The 16,783-nt window shown below is 41.5% G+C and overlaps 1 protein-coding gene across 5 annotated transcripts in view; it reads right to left on the reverse strand.

Moving 5' to 3' along the window:
• POU6F2 (POU class 6 homeobox 2) overlaps positions 1-16,783 on the reverse strand; it is a 469,840-nt gene that overhangs the window by 52,540 nt on the left and 400,517 nt on the right. For 4 of the 5 annotated variants that reach the window (XM_032244455.1, XM_032244453.1, XM_032244451.1 and 1 more), the window contains one exon: positions 8,547-8,687. The exons of the other annotated variant lie outside the window; for it this stretch is intronic. In XM_032244455.1, the coding sequence (XP_032100346.1) occupies positions 8,547-8,687 (141 nt within the window). The remainder of the gene's footprint in view (positions 1-8,546; positions 8,688-16,783) is intronic. 5 annotated transcript variants of the gene reach the window in all.

The following is a 16,783-nucleotide window of genomic DNA, read 5'->3' on the forward strand; positions in this document are numbered from 1 at the left end:
CGCTGCAGAAGCCAGAGGGGGAAAAAGTGACAGCACACCAGTTCTGCTTTAAGTGGGAGAGATCTTGGCCCTCGGTGGCTCAATCTTCAGGGAGAACCCCACAAACCAGATTTCTCACTGCACATTCCTGCACACCTCTTTTATTACTCATGGCAGCTTGCTCTGCTGAGTTTTGCTGGGGAAGGAGGGTAGGAAGAAAGAGTTCAGAGAGGGCTTTACTTTCAGTTCTTTAAGTTGACCCTAAAGCGATTAAGTCTTTCATTTCAGAAATGGGGTGGGGGTGGAAGAGTGGAGGGCGGGGCGACCTTGGGCAGGGCCCGCACCGCGGTCGTAAGGAGGCACAGCCCCGCGCTTCAGCTGGGGCGCCGAACGTCCCGCGTGTCCGCAGCTGGGCCGCCCCGCAGCGAAGCCTCCCGCCAAGTCCGCCGCCCGCGGAGTCCCTGCGCCTCGGGGCTCTACAGCGCCCTTTACCATCAAGAGGGTCCCAGGCCTCAGGACGGCGAGAACACTCCTGCCCTTCACAGCCGCCCCTCCACTCCCCCTGTGCCCGGGCACTGCAGGAGAGCCCCTTCAGCGAGCGCCCCGGATCGCCCCACGTTCATTTGCCCTCGGTGTGCAGATTACCAGTCCCTGGGACTTTGGGGGAACAGGTGGAGACCCCTTATTTCTGCAAACGTGTTATGTAGGTGTGTGCCCTCAGAAGCAGCACAGAAATCACCGCGAAGCCCCCGTTGCGAAGCAAACCCCCCTTGGAAGAGGTTCTTTTCTGATTTAAATCACTATTCCGCATTTTAAAAAATGTGGATAGGAATGCGTGTGAATGGCTTCCTGCAGCATTTTTTGAAGTGGGCTCTGCCAACGTGTATTCTAGGAAGTGTTGGGTTGGGAAAAACGGGGTTAAGAAAGTTAAAGGGGTTGCTGGGGTGAAGCTCGGTGGGGCAGCCCTGCCGCCTGGCTCCGCCCGCGGGTGGGTCCCACGCGAGACGGCGCTGCCCGGCTCCTGGGACCAGGGGACCCTCGTTTGTGGAGCGTCTTGAGGGGCTCGTTATTTTCTCGAAGCGCACACTTAGGGAAACACTGCATTAATGCCACTGCATCTCCTGAAATGAGGAAACAAAGCTCTCAACTGGGCTCAAAGGGGAAATTCGGTATGTTAGTAGAAAGATTGAGGTTGTTTATTGTTTTATCTTTATAATTCAGATGGAGTCAGTGTAAAATTCCTATAATGTTACTAATTCCATGAACATATATATTTCCCAGTCTCTAGAAAGAGCTAATTTAAGAAATCTTATTCGATTAAAAAAAATGCTACTTGAAGTATAGTTCACACGATGTGATTTAATTTTTACATCTTTTAAAATAAAACTTCCTATAATGACATTGCAAATGAGAAAATAAAAGCTTTTTTCAGATTGTTTTTTGGTTTATAAAAGATGGCCAAAACCATTAGTTAAGCAATGTGATATGTAATAGATTGCTCTGTTCATAATATTTGTGAGAAAATATATAGACACCAATTCTGAATTTTCAACAAAACATGTTTCCTATTTATGCAAAATGTATAAACAATATATTCTACTGCCTTTTTTGTATTTAAAAATGGTATTATTCTGTACATATTTATTTTGTATCTTGCTCCTCCAATAAACATTTGGAAGTGAAAATGCAGAACTCCCATGGAAAGGATTCGTTTTATTATGGCTTGGGATATGGGAGAAGAGGGCGTTATATGGTTTCAGCAGTGTCTGTCATGTTTTGTTTTTTTTTCTTTTTAAAATTTATTTTTATTTTTTATTAATTAATTTTTGTGTGTGGCCGCTCCCTGCCACTCCTACCCTTCTGTTTCTTTTAACAATAAGAAAAGAAAAATTCAAAAAAAGAAACAAGCTAATATGGAAAATGCTAATATGATCTAGGTGGTTAATGTATAGCTAATATGATGTAGGTGGTTAAACAAGAGTGCCTGTTGTATTGTTTTACAAAAATTACTTTCTATACATATCACGTTTCATTGTTTAAAAGGAAATAAAGTAATATATGTGAATCTCCCTAAACTCCTGATCAACTGGCTTTGGCAGGATATGTCTAATGCACCTAATTTATTTAGTCACATGGTCAGAATTACACACTATTTCTTTTCCACAGGGTTTGAAAATAATTTTACAAATGTGTGCAGCTATGGCTTTGTTAGTTCTTCTAGCAAACCTAGTAAAACCTAGAGAGGGACTCTGACTCATTGAATAAATTCATTATATTTCAATCCTTTGGGTGAGATTTGCATTTACTATAACTTAATCTTCATTTATTTTGTAGTGGTTTGCTTTAAAAGATTCCCATGTATTTAAATGATGGGCTAATTACTTTAGCAACTCCCAGTTCAGGGTCAATTGCTGGTTTTTCATCCTAAAAGAATAGCTATGGTTTATTAAACGCTTATGACATACATCAGGCACTGTGCCAAGCACTTTTTCTTCTTTTACCACATTTAATCCCACAACAAATATATGTGAGAAGCCTATTATTCCTGTTTTACTGATGAGGAAACAGAGGCCCAGAAAAAGTTTTATAACTTATCCAAAGCCCACACAACTAAGAAATGACAGTGTTTGGGTTCCAATCAAAGCCCATGCTCTTAGCTACTCTCTGGCTCTTTGGAGATGTTATTTATCTTATTACAACTCAGAGCAACATCCCCATCTGAACATCATGTTGCTTCAATTCTAATATACGTGATTTTAACCACGTTGGAAAGTGATGACATTGTTATGGCCTTCCAGCTGTGTAGATCCATGATGCTGGTGCTCCTGCCTCTCCAGCCCAGAGCTTTTGAATAGAGTTGAGTCACAATCAAAGGTTTTGTACAATCAAGGGCATATCCTCATATCCTCTAAGTTACAATGCACAGGCTGCTCTTAGAATCATTTGATTGCTTTTCTTTAATCATGACCTTGTGGTGATTTTAGGAGGCAGTGCCTATCCTACACTGCTCCAGCAAATCCTTCCAAATCTCACCAAACCAACTCTGCTCAGCTGTTATACAGTAGTATGTGTATTCTTGAGTAACTTGACTAGGTAAAATCTCTTGACATTTTCCTTCCTTTTTTTTTTTGAGACAGAGTTTCACTCTTGTTGCCCAGGCTAGAGTGCAATGGTGCGATCTTGGCTCACCGCATCTCTGCCTCCCAAGTTCAAGCGATTCTCCTGCCTCAGCCTCCCAAGTAGCTGGAATTACAGGCATGTGCCACCGCGTCCAACTAATTTTGTGTTTTTAGTAGAGACAGGGTTTTTCCACGTTGGTCACGCTGGTCTTGAACTCCTGACCTCAGGTGATCCGCCCACCTCGGCCTCCCAAAGTGCTGGGATTACAGGCATGAGCCACTGTGCCCTGCCTTTCCTTCTTTTTAATACATTGAAATAGTAATGTTTACTTGATTTTTCCTCTTGATTGGCTTTTTAAAGACCAACATCTTTGACTTTACTTGCTGCCACTTAAGAAAATTTTGCAGTGGTCCAAGATTTAATTTTATCAGGAAACATTCTGAGCTTCAGTTAAAATGTAGAGAATGCTTTCTTTAGCCCCAGGATAAAATAAAATTTCATTTGCTTTTACTTTTCTGCAATAATGCCAATAAGGAGATATTGCCAGGGGCACCAGGGAAGCCAATTCTACAGCTGAACAAGTCGATGGTAAATCTACTTGCCAAATCTTGAACATACCCACTGAATAAGTGTTAGGAGCACGTATATACACTCACACTTTCCCTCCTCCCTACTGAACTATCCAAGATAAGGGTAAGATTTCCTTAAAATAACTTAATGTCCTACTACTAAGATTTTCACATTCTCAAACTCCTCACACTACACAGACTTCAGCATGGGTTTTTGTGCACAGTTATGAACTGAAATCATATACCATCTTGATTAAAACAGACAGCATTTATTGGGTGATAGTATTATTGACTGATGATTATATGCCTGATGCCGTCCTAAGCACTTTAATCCTAGGACCTGGTGTTATTATTATTTCCATTTTTCAGATGAAGAAATTGAAGCACAGAATAAGGAAATTGCCCAGTCTCACAGTTGGTGGATGGCAGTCTGGCTCCAGAACCCTTTCTTTTTGCCTGTTCACTGTGCTGCCTCTTGCTGCATGTCCAGATCAAATATAGGTTTCCAGAAAATATGAGGCAAAATTCATAACAATGATGATGATGATAATTATGCAACCATTTGTTGAGGTTGCCTGTGTACTCAGGCACTGTGGTAGGCTTTTTCCACACATTATCTTATTTAATGTTTACAGCCTAGGAGCTTAGATTTTATTGCCCTTACTTTATAATTGGTAAAACTGAGGCTCAGAGAGCTCAAGTAATTTACCCAAAGTCACAGAGCCAGTTATGGGCCAACCTGAAATTCAGACAAGTCCACAGCTAGCACGCATTCCATTGTCCACCTGCCACACTTGCATGATTTCCAGATCCAGTAAACAGAGAACTAGGATGCTTTTCTCAGCAATGCCATAGTCATGTTAATTTCATGACTACTAATTTCAGGAGGAGACATGCTACCTTCCCACTTCAGAGTGAAGCTGGGTATGATAAAATTTTAGAACCTTTAACATCTCTGGTAAGATATGTACTTTATGATTTTATTTATTTATTTTGGAGACAGGGTCTCACTCTGTCACCCAGGCTGGACTGCAGTGGCACAATCTTGACTTACTGCAACCTCCACCTCCCAAGTAGCTGGGACTACAGATCCTTGCCACCAGCCCCAGCTAATTTTTTGTATCTTTCCTAGAGGCAAGGTTTCGCCATGTTGTCTAGGCTGGTCTTGAACCCCTGGACTGGAGTGATCAGCCTGCCTTGGCTTCCCACAGAGCTGTGATTACAGGCCTGAGCCACCATGACTGTCCTCTACTCTGACTTTAGAATGTAGTATTTCTGTTAAAATTTGTAACTCTATTGAATAGTGTCTGTTCTTTGAATTAATGGCACATGAATGGGTGCGGTTAGAAAGTTATAAAAATGACTAAAGCGTTTCCTCCATGTTTGCTCATAATAACTACTGGTTGGGGAAAAAAAGGAACAAGAAAAAAAATCTTCAATATATGGAGACTTCCTATCTCTTTAAGTTTACTGATATCCAGTTAATAGAAACACAGATGCCAAGATAGGGAAGCAAAACTGCCAAGTCCCAGGTAGGGGGATTTCTTTCTGCTGAAAGTTGAGGGCCAAGAGCCTGAAGAAGATTCTGGCATGTCTCCCCAGGTGGGGTGGGCATCTGCCCAGCTGAGGAGGCAGCCTTAAGACTGCTTGCACTGCAAATGTGCACCAGTGGCACAGGCTGTGGGCCCTGTGAGACAGTGGGTATGTCTTACGGCTGCCTCATATAGGTTCTATTTGAACGTCTGGAAACCATCATTCTCAGCAAACTGACACAAGAACAGAAAAGCAAACACCGCATGTTCTCACCCATAGGTGGGTGATGAACAGTGATAACACATGGACACAGGGAGTGATGCATCACACACTGGGATCCGTTGGAGGGGGTGTGCTAGGGGAGGGACAGTGGGAGGGTGCGTGGGGAGGGATAACGTGGGGAGAAATGTCAGGTATAGGTGATGGGGGGATGGAGGCAGCAAACCACATTGCCATGAATGTACCAATGCAACAATCTTACATGATCCGCACATGTACCCCAGAAGCTAAAATACAATTAAAAAGAAAGAAAGAAAGAAAGAAGCTGTGACTTAGGTAGGTTAAGTCATGGTTCCAAGATCATAAAACTAGAAAGAGGTGGAGCCTAAACCCAATCCTAGGTGGTTCTGAATCCAAAGTCTTAACTACTGGCCAATCTTGTCTTTTGTTTTCGGGTAGCCAGAAGAATCCAGCAGGAAGGGAGCAAGGATCAGAACATTTCTGATAATAGGACTCCCATCTCACCCCATGCCTTCTGAACAGACCTAACCTCACGAAACTCTCAGTAGAGTAAAACATGCTTTTCACACTTAGGTTTAGATTTTAATGTGATAACTCCTGGATGAACTTCCAAATGTAAACAATAGTTGATGTAAAGACCTCAGATGAAAGAGTCTTTAAATATATTCAGAGTTTCTCTTTGTATCTTTTCTGGGAAAAGTGCTACGGAGATTTTTAAGGAACTGAATGTGGGTTTGGTGGAGTAATCCTATTTTAAATGGTATTTTGAGCAAGGCTAATTGTAAGAATCTGGTTCCAATGTATTGCTACCTTTTGTGCCACATTAACCTAAACCAAAGGAATATGCACAAACACAGAAAACCAAAAACACATAATTTTTGCCTCTTTTGGTGTAATTTGACCAAAGGCTGTTCATTTCACTGCACAGGCCCACAAAAGTATCTCTGTGCCAACAGATGCAGGACCTGCACCTTTTCCTGGGTTGATAACCATGTTTATATTCTAAACATCAGGAGCAAAAAAAAAAAAAAAACCAAAAAGCCCAGCCATATCGCTGCATGAATATGGTCAATTATCCACTGGAAGTTTGAGTATTTTAACTCTTGAACTCTTTCAGCACTACATGGAAGACATGACCCCACTGAGCACATATGTTAAAACTTAGACAAGATTTCATGAGTGGGCATTATTGATTTCTCTGCGAATGTAATTTTTTTCCACTTTAGGAGGTTTGTGTACCACATCAAATAAACGATCATACCACAGTTTCTAAAATAAGATACTTTAAAGTCAACTCTTATTCAATGTATGCACAATACCAACCAATCTTCTACTTGGAAGATCATTATCTAAGGGAAACTTGTGGGCTGGGAGAGCTATCCCTGGGGTTTGGCAAAGGCCAAAAAAGCAAAGGTGGTAACTCTAGCCCCTGAGAATATCTAACTGGCAAAGCAATCAGCCTTTAAATCATCAGAAGAATAAATTCCTAATAATCCCTTCTATATAATGAATTTTTTGCATCGCAAATGTTCACGTGGTGGAGCATCGCAGTGTATTTTACTTAGATGTAGGAACAGAAAAATCAGAGGAAATACCTGTCAGTGGATATGGTTTCTTATCTTGAACTCCTAAAATTTACATCTCAAGGACCAACTGCCTGGCAGGAGTGAGGCAGGGTGTCCTATTTCTGGGCACAGCTCTAGGAAGCGGTGACCTGATGTGAGTATGAGTTATAGATATTAAAGCCAACTTTTCCTCCACAACGATACCCCGTCCTTCCAGAAATCTTAATAGGCTTTTGAGAGCCTCCATTTAAAGCCAGCTGCATAAAATGATCCTTTGATGAAAAGGGATTGGAACAAGGGTTAAAGCAGACATTGAAAGGTTACTGTAGAGGGCACAGTGTTCATACAACCCTCCTTTAATATGTGTGGTGTGCACCTGTGATAAGATGATTCATTACATGGGGCCTCTCTTTGACAAGCTCCATCGTTCAGCCCTCGGGGTTCTGACGGGACAATCCTGCACCCGCCCAGGAAATCAAACAAGGTCAGCTTTTTTTTCCCTGGGACGTAGACGGAGACGATTTAGCTTTATAATGCATCTTTGTTTACTCTTTATGTAAAATAAAAACAGCGTTCAAGACATCAAAATTCCTGCTCTCCACAGAGCAGGCCAAGCAGGGAGTATGTGAACACACTGCTGGCAAATAAATAAGGCTGGGGGAAGAAAACCTTTGTAAGAATACTAGCTCCTCTCCCTTTGATTTCACGATCCTAAACAGTCACACAGGATCCTAACCACTCTGAGTCAGGCCTTCGGACGGAAGCTTCCTCTGACATCATCAGCTTCATCTTGTTTGCTTTCTACGCAGCTCTGGGGTTTATTGGGTCATCTGAAGCTCTGCCAGTGTCTTGGTGATACGTGGGCACATTAGCAGTGTAAGGGGACAGACCCTCTCTCCTGACATGAGGAAGGTTTACTGCTCCTGACATACCGAAGTAAATCAACAAGCATGCCAGAGGCTGCCCGGCCTCTGTGGGAATTGGCAGGAGGCCGGGACCATGGGACTGACTTGCAATTGGCTTTATTCTAATGCACCCCTTTTCTTTGTTGCTTTTATAAGACCTCTTCATCACCTTCCCACACATTCAGACATTGGCTTTGTTACGACTAATTTAGATATCTCACAGCAATTAGGGAAGGAAACTGATCAGTTTCTCTCCTTATCCAAGTTTTTCTTTAAGTGAAAAGTAAAAAAAGCAAAACTGACATTTTATTTTTAAAATGTAACTTTTCTTTTTTAAAGAATGCCCCTGTAATGAAAAGTAACTTCTTCATATAAGATCATAACATGAGTCATAGCACAGAGATAAAAACAAAATAAAACTTTGACAATCTAGAGGTAGGAAAGAAAAAAAAACCTTGCTTCTAAAATATAGAAACACCTCCCAACCCTTCTTCTATTCTTGACATTGCTAGTAAACATTATTTATATGCCTCGAATAGATGCGGTTACATATCACTGTCATGCAAAAGAAATTCATTTCCTTTCCGAGTTCAATCTGCCATAAAAATGCACTCTTGTTCCCATCTCCCACTCACCTGTCCTTGTGCATTAGTAACTAGTTGACCTGTGACCCCCTGAAGACTGGAGAGAGCATTGCCAAAGGCCTGTGAGCTTGCTATGGAGCTCATGGCTGCTGCAGCCGCGGCAGCCTGACTTGCTAGTGGATTATTAACCAGCTGCAAAGAGAGAAAAGATCACTGTGAAAACCACTGAGAGGCACAGGCACAGCACACGGACACAACATTGACTTGGGGGAGGTAGTTCTCACCTCAATTCGCTCATGCATAGGGCCTGGAACCCACCGGAGGGGTGTGGCGAACATTCCTCCTGGAAGCTCTGGGGTTGGGGGTATGATGGAAACGAGGCTGGACGGAAAATCTTGCGCAGCTTAATGGAGCCTGGGTTTAGGGCTAGCCTAGGAGGGAATGAGCTTGAACTTCAGGGGTAAGCTGGGCTGTTAGGGTCTTCCCGGGTGGAGAAATGAGTTTGGAGAAGTCCTCTAGATTAAATAAAACTCTGAGGAAATGTCTGCTTTTCCTGAGGAAACCAGACAGAATAGAGGAGTAAAACAGGATGGGGATTGGGGAAAGAGAGGAATAGATTTTTAGGATTTCTGCGAATGAATTCGTCATTTCCATTTGTGAATTACAGTTTGTTTCAGGGACGTTGGGTGAGGCAAGTGATCCACCTCGCTTCCTTGATTGAGGGGAGAAGGAAACCAAAGCCAGTAGAAATGGAAATCTACGGCCTCCGTGCTCCAGAGGGTGAGTCTAGGGCTGGGACATTTTTGGGGCTTTACCCTAACCATAGGATGCAAAGCCAATGAGAAAGGTTGTTTGATGAATGGTCAGATTGACAGCTGCTTGCTGTTGTAGCTGTTATAGGTCTTTCCTCAGCCTCTTTCCTGGGACAAGATTGAAACAGGGAGGAAGGAAGAGAGAGGGGGAGAGAGACCTGCCAGGGAGGAGGTTATGGCTGCCAAAATCTGTTTTTCCGTGGAGACCAATTCAATATTCTCCTTCCTGCCAATTTTCCACGCCACAGGTTTTCAGGCCTTCTGACCATGAGGCAGAAGTGTGGCTTGAACTAAAATCTGCATTTAGGTTAATGACTAGATATAAATTCAAGAAACATTTAAACTATTTTCACAGTATTGGTTTTGATACATGAATTTCATTTGTATTTATTCTAGGGTATTATTTTTTTCCCATATAGTTTCTCTCAAGTACAACAATTGTTGTGTTGAAAATAATGCATTTTCCATCACCAGTTCCCACATCCATGAAATTCCTGCATTTTTTTTTTCCAGAAACCTGCCAAGACTAAGACTTGGTGGAAAAAAAATTAAAGCCATACCTAATTCAAGTCCTGGAAGCTGTTCTAAAAATGCCACTTTTTAAACTTTCCTTTCTACATTTTCTGTCTCAGCTTCTCTTCTCTCTTCCCTTTTCTTCTTCCCTCTTTCTTTCCCTCAAACCATATTTTATTTTTAAATTTCTTTACAAATTTACCTACAGATTATATCATCTTATGAAGAAGGAAATATTAATTATCAGAGAAAACATCAAAATGGGCAGGAATTTAATAATTGTTTTCATTAATGTGATACCTTTATCTTATTGGTTTCTTCCTTCATTTATAACTAAATTTCACATAACTTGTTCTTCAGTAATTCTGTTGACCCAGCACATTTTTTAAAAATGAAAACCCATTTAAGTTGATTACTTTATGTCTTTTGCCTTTATCTCTCTGCTAAAAGACAATTACGATTTTCTTTTTAAGGAGAAAAAAAATCTAATTCATCAGCCTAAAGAGAAACCCTGTCTTATCCCAGATTACCACCATGGGATTTAAAATTCAGGTTGGCCTTGATCTTGATATTTGAGTATGTTTTTATAGGATACATGGGGTAACAGCATGCATCCAGAAGTAACCCTCCTTGTTTGTAGACTACTTGAAGTGAGAAGAGTTCATAATGTGTTCTTTTTTTGCCCTTTCCGAAGTGAGAAGACTGGTTGGGAAATACTGTCTCCAAACTGCCAGTACAGACACTGCCCAGTTGTACCACATTCTTAGGTCATCTGTCAATTGTCATGTTTACATTTCTTTCATGCAATACAAGTTGAAATCATAATGAAATTCTTGAGTTTCAGGAATATCTCAAAATAAGCTTCTTTATCCTCAATCAATGTATTAAATTATGTTCAGTTGGATCTTAGTGTTGAATATGAATTTTGTCCATGAATTTTGGGTGAACAATTTAAACATCTACATACAGAATGCTCTCTGAAGAAGATAGGCAATTATTTATGTTTAATGAAGAGAAAATACTTTTATTAATTTTAAGGCATTTCCCTAATATCTAGGTTGATCAAAAATTCTTACAGGAAATTATGGAATTATTTCCTGGATACAATAGTGTAGATTGAGAATTTCCTATATTTAGGACACCAGTGTGTTGTTCAGCTGTAGTCTCATGCAGTTTACTGCAAATTCAGGTATTGCATAAAGGATAAACAATCATTCTGAATACAAAATAAAGTATCTACTTAAAAGTGGGCTTCTGAGCCTTTGTGTTTTGGGGCCAGAAATGGGTGCACTTCAACTGCTTTGGAAGGTTGCTTGGCAACCAGAAATATATAGATTTGGCTTATTTTAAATGTTTATTTCCTCTATATTCTAGTCATGGCTTAAAGTCTAATTTGGTTCTTTTGCCGCCTTTCCCTCTTAATGAAGCAAATGCCAACTTGGATGACTCTTTACTTCCTAGCCAGTATTCCAGTAGGTCTTTGTGGAAGTGATCTGGGTTCTGGGGAGATACCTTGCTTCCCTGTAGAACTAAATCTAGTGACAGAGTGTGGTGTGCACAGACAGTGGGTACAAGCCAATCTGTAAGGTGACAGCATTCCAGAAGGTCCATTGGTGGTGTTGATGGATGCAGTTTCATACATATCTTTTGGCTTCTCTGTCTGTGTCTGCCAAGACAGGGATGTAATATGTATTAAAATACATGGCAGAGAAGGGGAGGAGGTGGTCAGGAAACCACACATGTTTTTCTCATCACCTCGGGTCATGTCACGCTGTATTGTCCCCAGTCATATCATGTTAGCATTGCTCTTATCAATGCTTCTTGATTGGAGACTCTGGGTAGATTTGGACAGCGGGGAGCCCAGGCACAATAAATGCACATAATGAGCATGTTATCGTTCCAGGACCAACTGGATATTTTGAAGCTGCTGCCAAGTTTATGCCTTCAGATCTTTCATTGCCAATGTACCCAACCAGCAAAGGATGGCCCAAATGACGTCTGACTATGATACACGGTCTTGTTTTCAACAGACCAGCTTCAAAGACATGATGAATTCTGGTGTATGCTTGTTTATAAATGTGGAAGCTTTCCAAAGGAAGGATATGCAAAGGGCTGGAGTTTTTATGTTATATACAAATAGATTCTGGGCCTTGAATACATCAAGTTTTACTTCTGGAGTCTAAAAACCCACTAACAGAAGCATTGATATCTTAAGACAGTTTTCTCCTCCCTGGAATTTTAGAGACTACAATAACAGAATAATTTTTTAAAGTAGTTTTATGCCAGTAAGGAAGGGCTCCAAGCCTCATATTCCCCTGTTTGCCCATTAATGTAAGTGAGGGCATCAGCTCTGAAAACAGACTGCCTTGGTTTGTGACTTTAAATAAACCATGCCTCATTTTCTTATGGGAAAATGGGTATGAAAAGAATATCACACACAGGGTTAGGATGAGAATTAAATAACACATTCAAAAGTGTTAGAATAAATACCTAGCGTATATTATTTTCTTAACAAATACTAGCTAATATTCTCGTGGTTTATACTGTGCATGAAAATTTTGAATTAATCAACTTGAATTAGAACTCCCCTCCATAAATATATTTTTTCTTTGGAAATAATATGAACAAGGGTAACTTCCCTATTTTTATAGCAGTTTTATTTAACTTTTTTTTTTTTTTAATAAAAAAAGATCAGCTTGAAGGATGTGTAAAAGTATTTCAGAGTAGATAGCATAAGCAAAAAGTATTTAAAACAGGGCTTCATCTGTTTGTCTTGGGCCTGTTCTATTTGATGGGATTAGTTCATCTATAGAGAAAGTAGTGCTTATAGTCTGAGGCCAGGGTCAGTAGGTGACAGGAAGAGAAGACAAGACATTACCTCATTTATACTATGTTTCCCTCATCCTTAGTTTGCAACATTTGTTAGATTTCCATAAGGGCACCCATTTTGGAGTTTAATTCCTGCCTCCATCAAAATAAACATTGTGAATGAGTCCATCTCACAATTGCTGATTTGATAGTGAGGGAATGCAGGAAAAAGATTTGCAAAAAAAAAAAAAAATTCCTTTAGGATTTACAGTGATTTATTTCTATGTCTACATATCAATATGGATATTTGGTGCTTATCTTATAATGAGAATAAATCCATATTTCCCAATCTATATACTTGGTGCATCTCCTTGCTGTCTGTGGACACTAAATGGTGATGAGAAAAAAAGCTTTGAGGAAGTCTCCCCAAGGAGCACCCTTAGATGATGTCATATGGATGTCACCACAGATAATATCACATGATGGAAGAAGGTTTTTCTCTAAGTCATGTCCTGTATTCTCTTTCTCTGAAAGACACATAGTTTGCATCCTGGAAATAATTCAGTTTCCTTAAATCTGAACATTGGTAGTCACAATATTTTTCATGCAAATGAGCTGATTGTATGATCCTATTGTTATAAATCCCATTTACAAAAATATGGCAGCATGATGAGGCAATTTGGCTATGGTTTTATATTCCTATATTTTTATCTTTATTTTAAGAGGGACTCAGGAATGCAGCTGGCTCAAAACATTTCTTCGGAGCATAATTGCCCATGATCTATAGTTCTATCATTCTCCTCATGAGTGATGAGGATTTTACAGAGTATGGATTTTGGAGCAGCTCTTTTTTGCTACTAACTTTATATTTTAGATCCCTGGAACTGTGGTGCCATTTGTTTTCAAACGAGGATATTCATAAATGCATTCATCACTATTCACTCCTCATTTAAGGTTTGAAATGACTCGGCTGTGGCTGCCTAGAAACAGCAGGGCAAATGCAGCTTTTGAGTTCATTTACATACATTAGGACCTTGACTTTTCCTATATGTAAGAAAAAGTGTCTCTTGGCTCCTTGGGATTCTTCTAACCAAATCAGTACTTCCACATTTTACCCTCAAGTCTTCTGTTAAAATTATCGGTAGACAAACATGGAAAGAGTGGCTATAATAATCCCAACGACGTGTTTGATGTGTATTTTATCCTGCTAAATTTTTCACCCAGGGTCTCATCATTATTGTTGTGTTATGACAGTATCCTCCTAACAGTTAGAAAACCCATTTTGCGAGTTCCAGTATTGAGCCAAGATTTGCTGCTCACTCTCTATCCACCCTTCCCTGTAGTGGTAGCACGTGCTAGGTGCTGACCTTTCCACTCTCTGCCAACCAATTGGAAGTCTCCTTTGACCACTGCTGAGAGATCTCTGAGGCTGGGGTGCTTGAGATTGAAAGATACCTCTGAGGCAATGTAACATCTTAAAAGACCTTTTGAGACAGCCAGGTGGGAAGGGGCCCCCAGGGAAACTCCAGCCAGCCTGAGCACTGGGAGGAATGTGCACTGGGGTGGAGCCACAGAAATCCACACTGTTTGCAGCTGGGAGGAGCCTGGCCCCTCGTCTTCCTGGGTGGAAGCTGGGATTCAATAGGGAAGCACACCAGCAGGGTCTCTGGCTTTGCAGAGGGTTCCTGTTTCCTTTTTTCCCTCCTTTTTGCCCAATGAATCCCATTTTTCTCACCCTTCAAATTGTGTGCCTAATTTTTCATGGCTGTGTGGCAAGGACCCCATCTTCAGCTAAACTACAGAGATGGTCTTACAACACTTTGACTCACCAACGTAAAATCCCAAGATTTAGGTATAGTTTCAGAATTAACTATATTTTATCTTTATTTTATGGCAAAATTGGAAGTATAGTAGCTTTCTATGAGTGCTCCAATATACAGGCATATTGGCTAATGGAGGAATTTTTAAGGTAACCTAAGGTTTTTGGTCAGATTTCCCAGAAACAGAAAAGAGAAGGGAGGAAACCTGACCCAGTGGGAGGCTCTGGAGTGTGTGTAGGGTCTCAGCATTGTCACTCCTATGGGAAGGAAGCTGGGCTGTCATACCCCATATCTGACAGTCCTTGGTTAACAGCCCATGGGGTGAAGATGAGGGCTGGCAATGCCCAGGCACTGGTGGCCCTTTGCTCTTGGGATCAAATGGATCCTGGAGCCGGAGGGAGTCCTTGGAAGAAGGGCTTCAGATGCAGGTCATTGAAAGCCCAACAAAGGTGTGGGGGCAACTCATGGGAAAAGGAGGATTCCAGGGGATCTGGGTGGAACGTATCATTTTGTGACATAATAAGAAATGTATATTTTGTCTTCATCCCTACTTCCTGACACAGAACTCCTAAACTCTTGGAATTTCTGAGTAATAGGGGTAAGAGAAACAGATTTTGTTATTCTTTATAAGCCCTCTTTCAACCACATTCGAGTTTATGTTAATGAGGTGGCCCTAGGACAAATCGAGCTGTCTGGCAGAGAAGCCAGCTCTGTGACTACAGGGATTGAATTTGCAGGCCTACTCCCAACAGAACTAGAAGTAAGAGAGGCTGGGATTGGGCTAATCTCCAGTGGCCAATGATTTCAGCACTCATGCCTTCATAATGGAACTCCATACAATGAATTTGGAGAATTCCTGATTGGTGAATGTATCCATGGGCTGGGAGGGTGGTACACCCCAAACTCCCTGGGGGCAGAAGCTCCTGCACTCTGGACCCCTTGAAGCCTTTTTTTCTATTTTGAGAGGGAGTCTCCGTCTGTCCCTCAGACTGGAATGTAGTGGTATGATCTCTGCTCACTGCAACCTCTGCCTCCCAGGTTCTAACGATTCTTCTGCCTCAGCCTCCTGAGTAGCTGGAATTACAGGCGCCCGGCACCATGTCCAGCTAATTTTTGTATTTTTAGTAGAGACGGGGTTTCACCAGGCTGGTCAGGCTGGTCTTGAACACCTGACCGCAGGTAATCCATGCACCTTAGCCTCCCAAAGTGATGGTATTACAGGCGTGAGACACTGTGCCCGGCTCCTTTTTTTTTTTCTTTTAAATTCCTGGGACAGGGTCTCCCTTTGTTGCCCAGGCTGGAGTCCTGTTGTCTAGTCATAACTCACTGCAGCCTCAAACTCTGGGGCTGAAGCCATCCTCCCACTTCAGCCTCTCAAATATGTGGGACTATAGGTTCATACTACCACTCCTGGCTTTTTCTGATTTTGTAGCAATAGGGTCTAGCTATGTTGCCCAGTCTGGTCTCAAACTTCTGGGCCCCAGTGATCCTCCTGCCTCAGCCTTCCAAAGCACTGGGATTATAGGTGTGAGCCCTGCACCTGACCTAGACCTTGCTTTATGTGTCTCTTCATTTGATTGCTCCTTTGTATCTTTTGTAATAAACTGATAGCCATGTTTCCCTATGTTCTGTGACCAATTATAGCAAATTATTGTGCATGAGGAGGGAGTGGTGGGAATCCCCAGTTTGTAGCCAAGTCGGACAGAAGTGTGGGTAATCTGGGGACCCACTACTTGCAACTGGCAGCTGAAGTGGGGGCAGTCCTGTGGGACTGAGCATTTATTCAGTACCCTCTATGTTTTGGGCATTGTGTGAGGGGATAATGTGAATGACAGATAGTGCAAATGACATCTTATCCACTCTCATAGGGAGTACAATTAACAGGGAAAAAGATTTGGGTGGGAAAAGAAGGAAAGTAGGGAAAAATAAGCTGTCCAGGAAACAGTATCCAGACCTGGAGCAGGTGGCAGTCTGGGGTTAGGGGTCAATGGGAGAGGAGGCGGTGGTTCAGAGAGATCTGAAAGAGGCAGCTCAGAGTTGCTCAAAGTTGCCCAGAAATGTCTCTTGCAATTAATGCATCATTCTGCCTTGAAAGTGGAAGCAGCACAGTGAAATGATTACGTACTTAAAATACAGAACCAGATTGCTTTGGTTCAAATTCTGAGGCTGCCAGTAGTTAGCTGCACATGTCTGTGACTGTTTCTTTAGTTGTAGTAAAATGGGAATCATAATAATGGTAATGACATCGTAGGGTTGTTGTGAAGAAGATGAGTTACTCCAGCCTGGGCAACAAGAGCGAAACTCCGTCTCAAAAAAAAAAAAAAAAAAAAAAAAA

This window comes from Sapajus apella, unplaced genomic scaffold (assembly GCF_009761245.1).
Source record: "Sapajus apella isolate SASKATOON/1434 unplaced genomic scaffold, GSC_monkey_1.0 scaffold54, whole genome shotgun sequence".
In the NCBI taxonomy this organism is placed as follows: domain Eukaryota; kingdom Metazoa; phylum Chordata; class Mammalia; order Primates; family Cebidae; genus Sapajus; species Sapajus apella.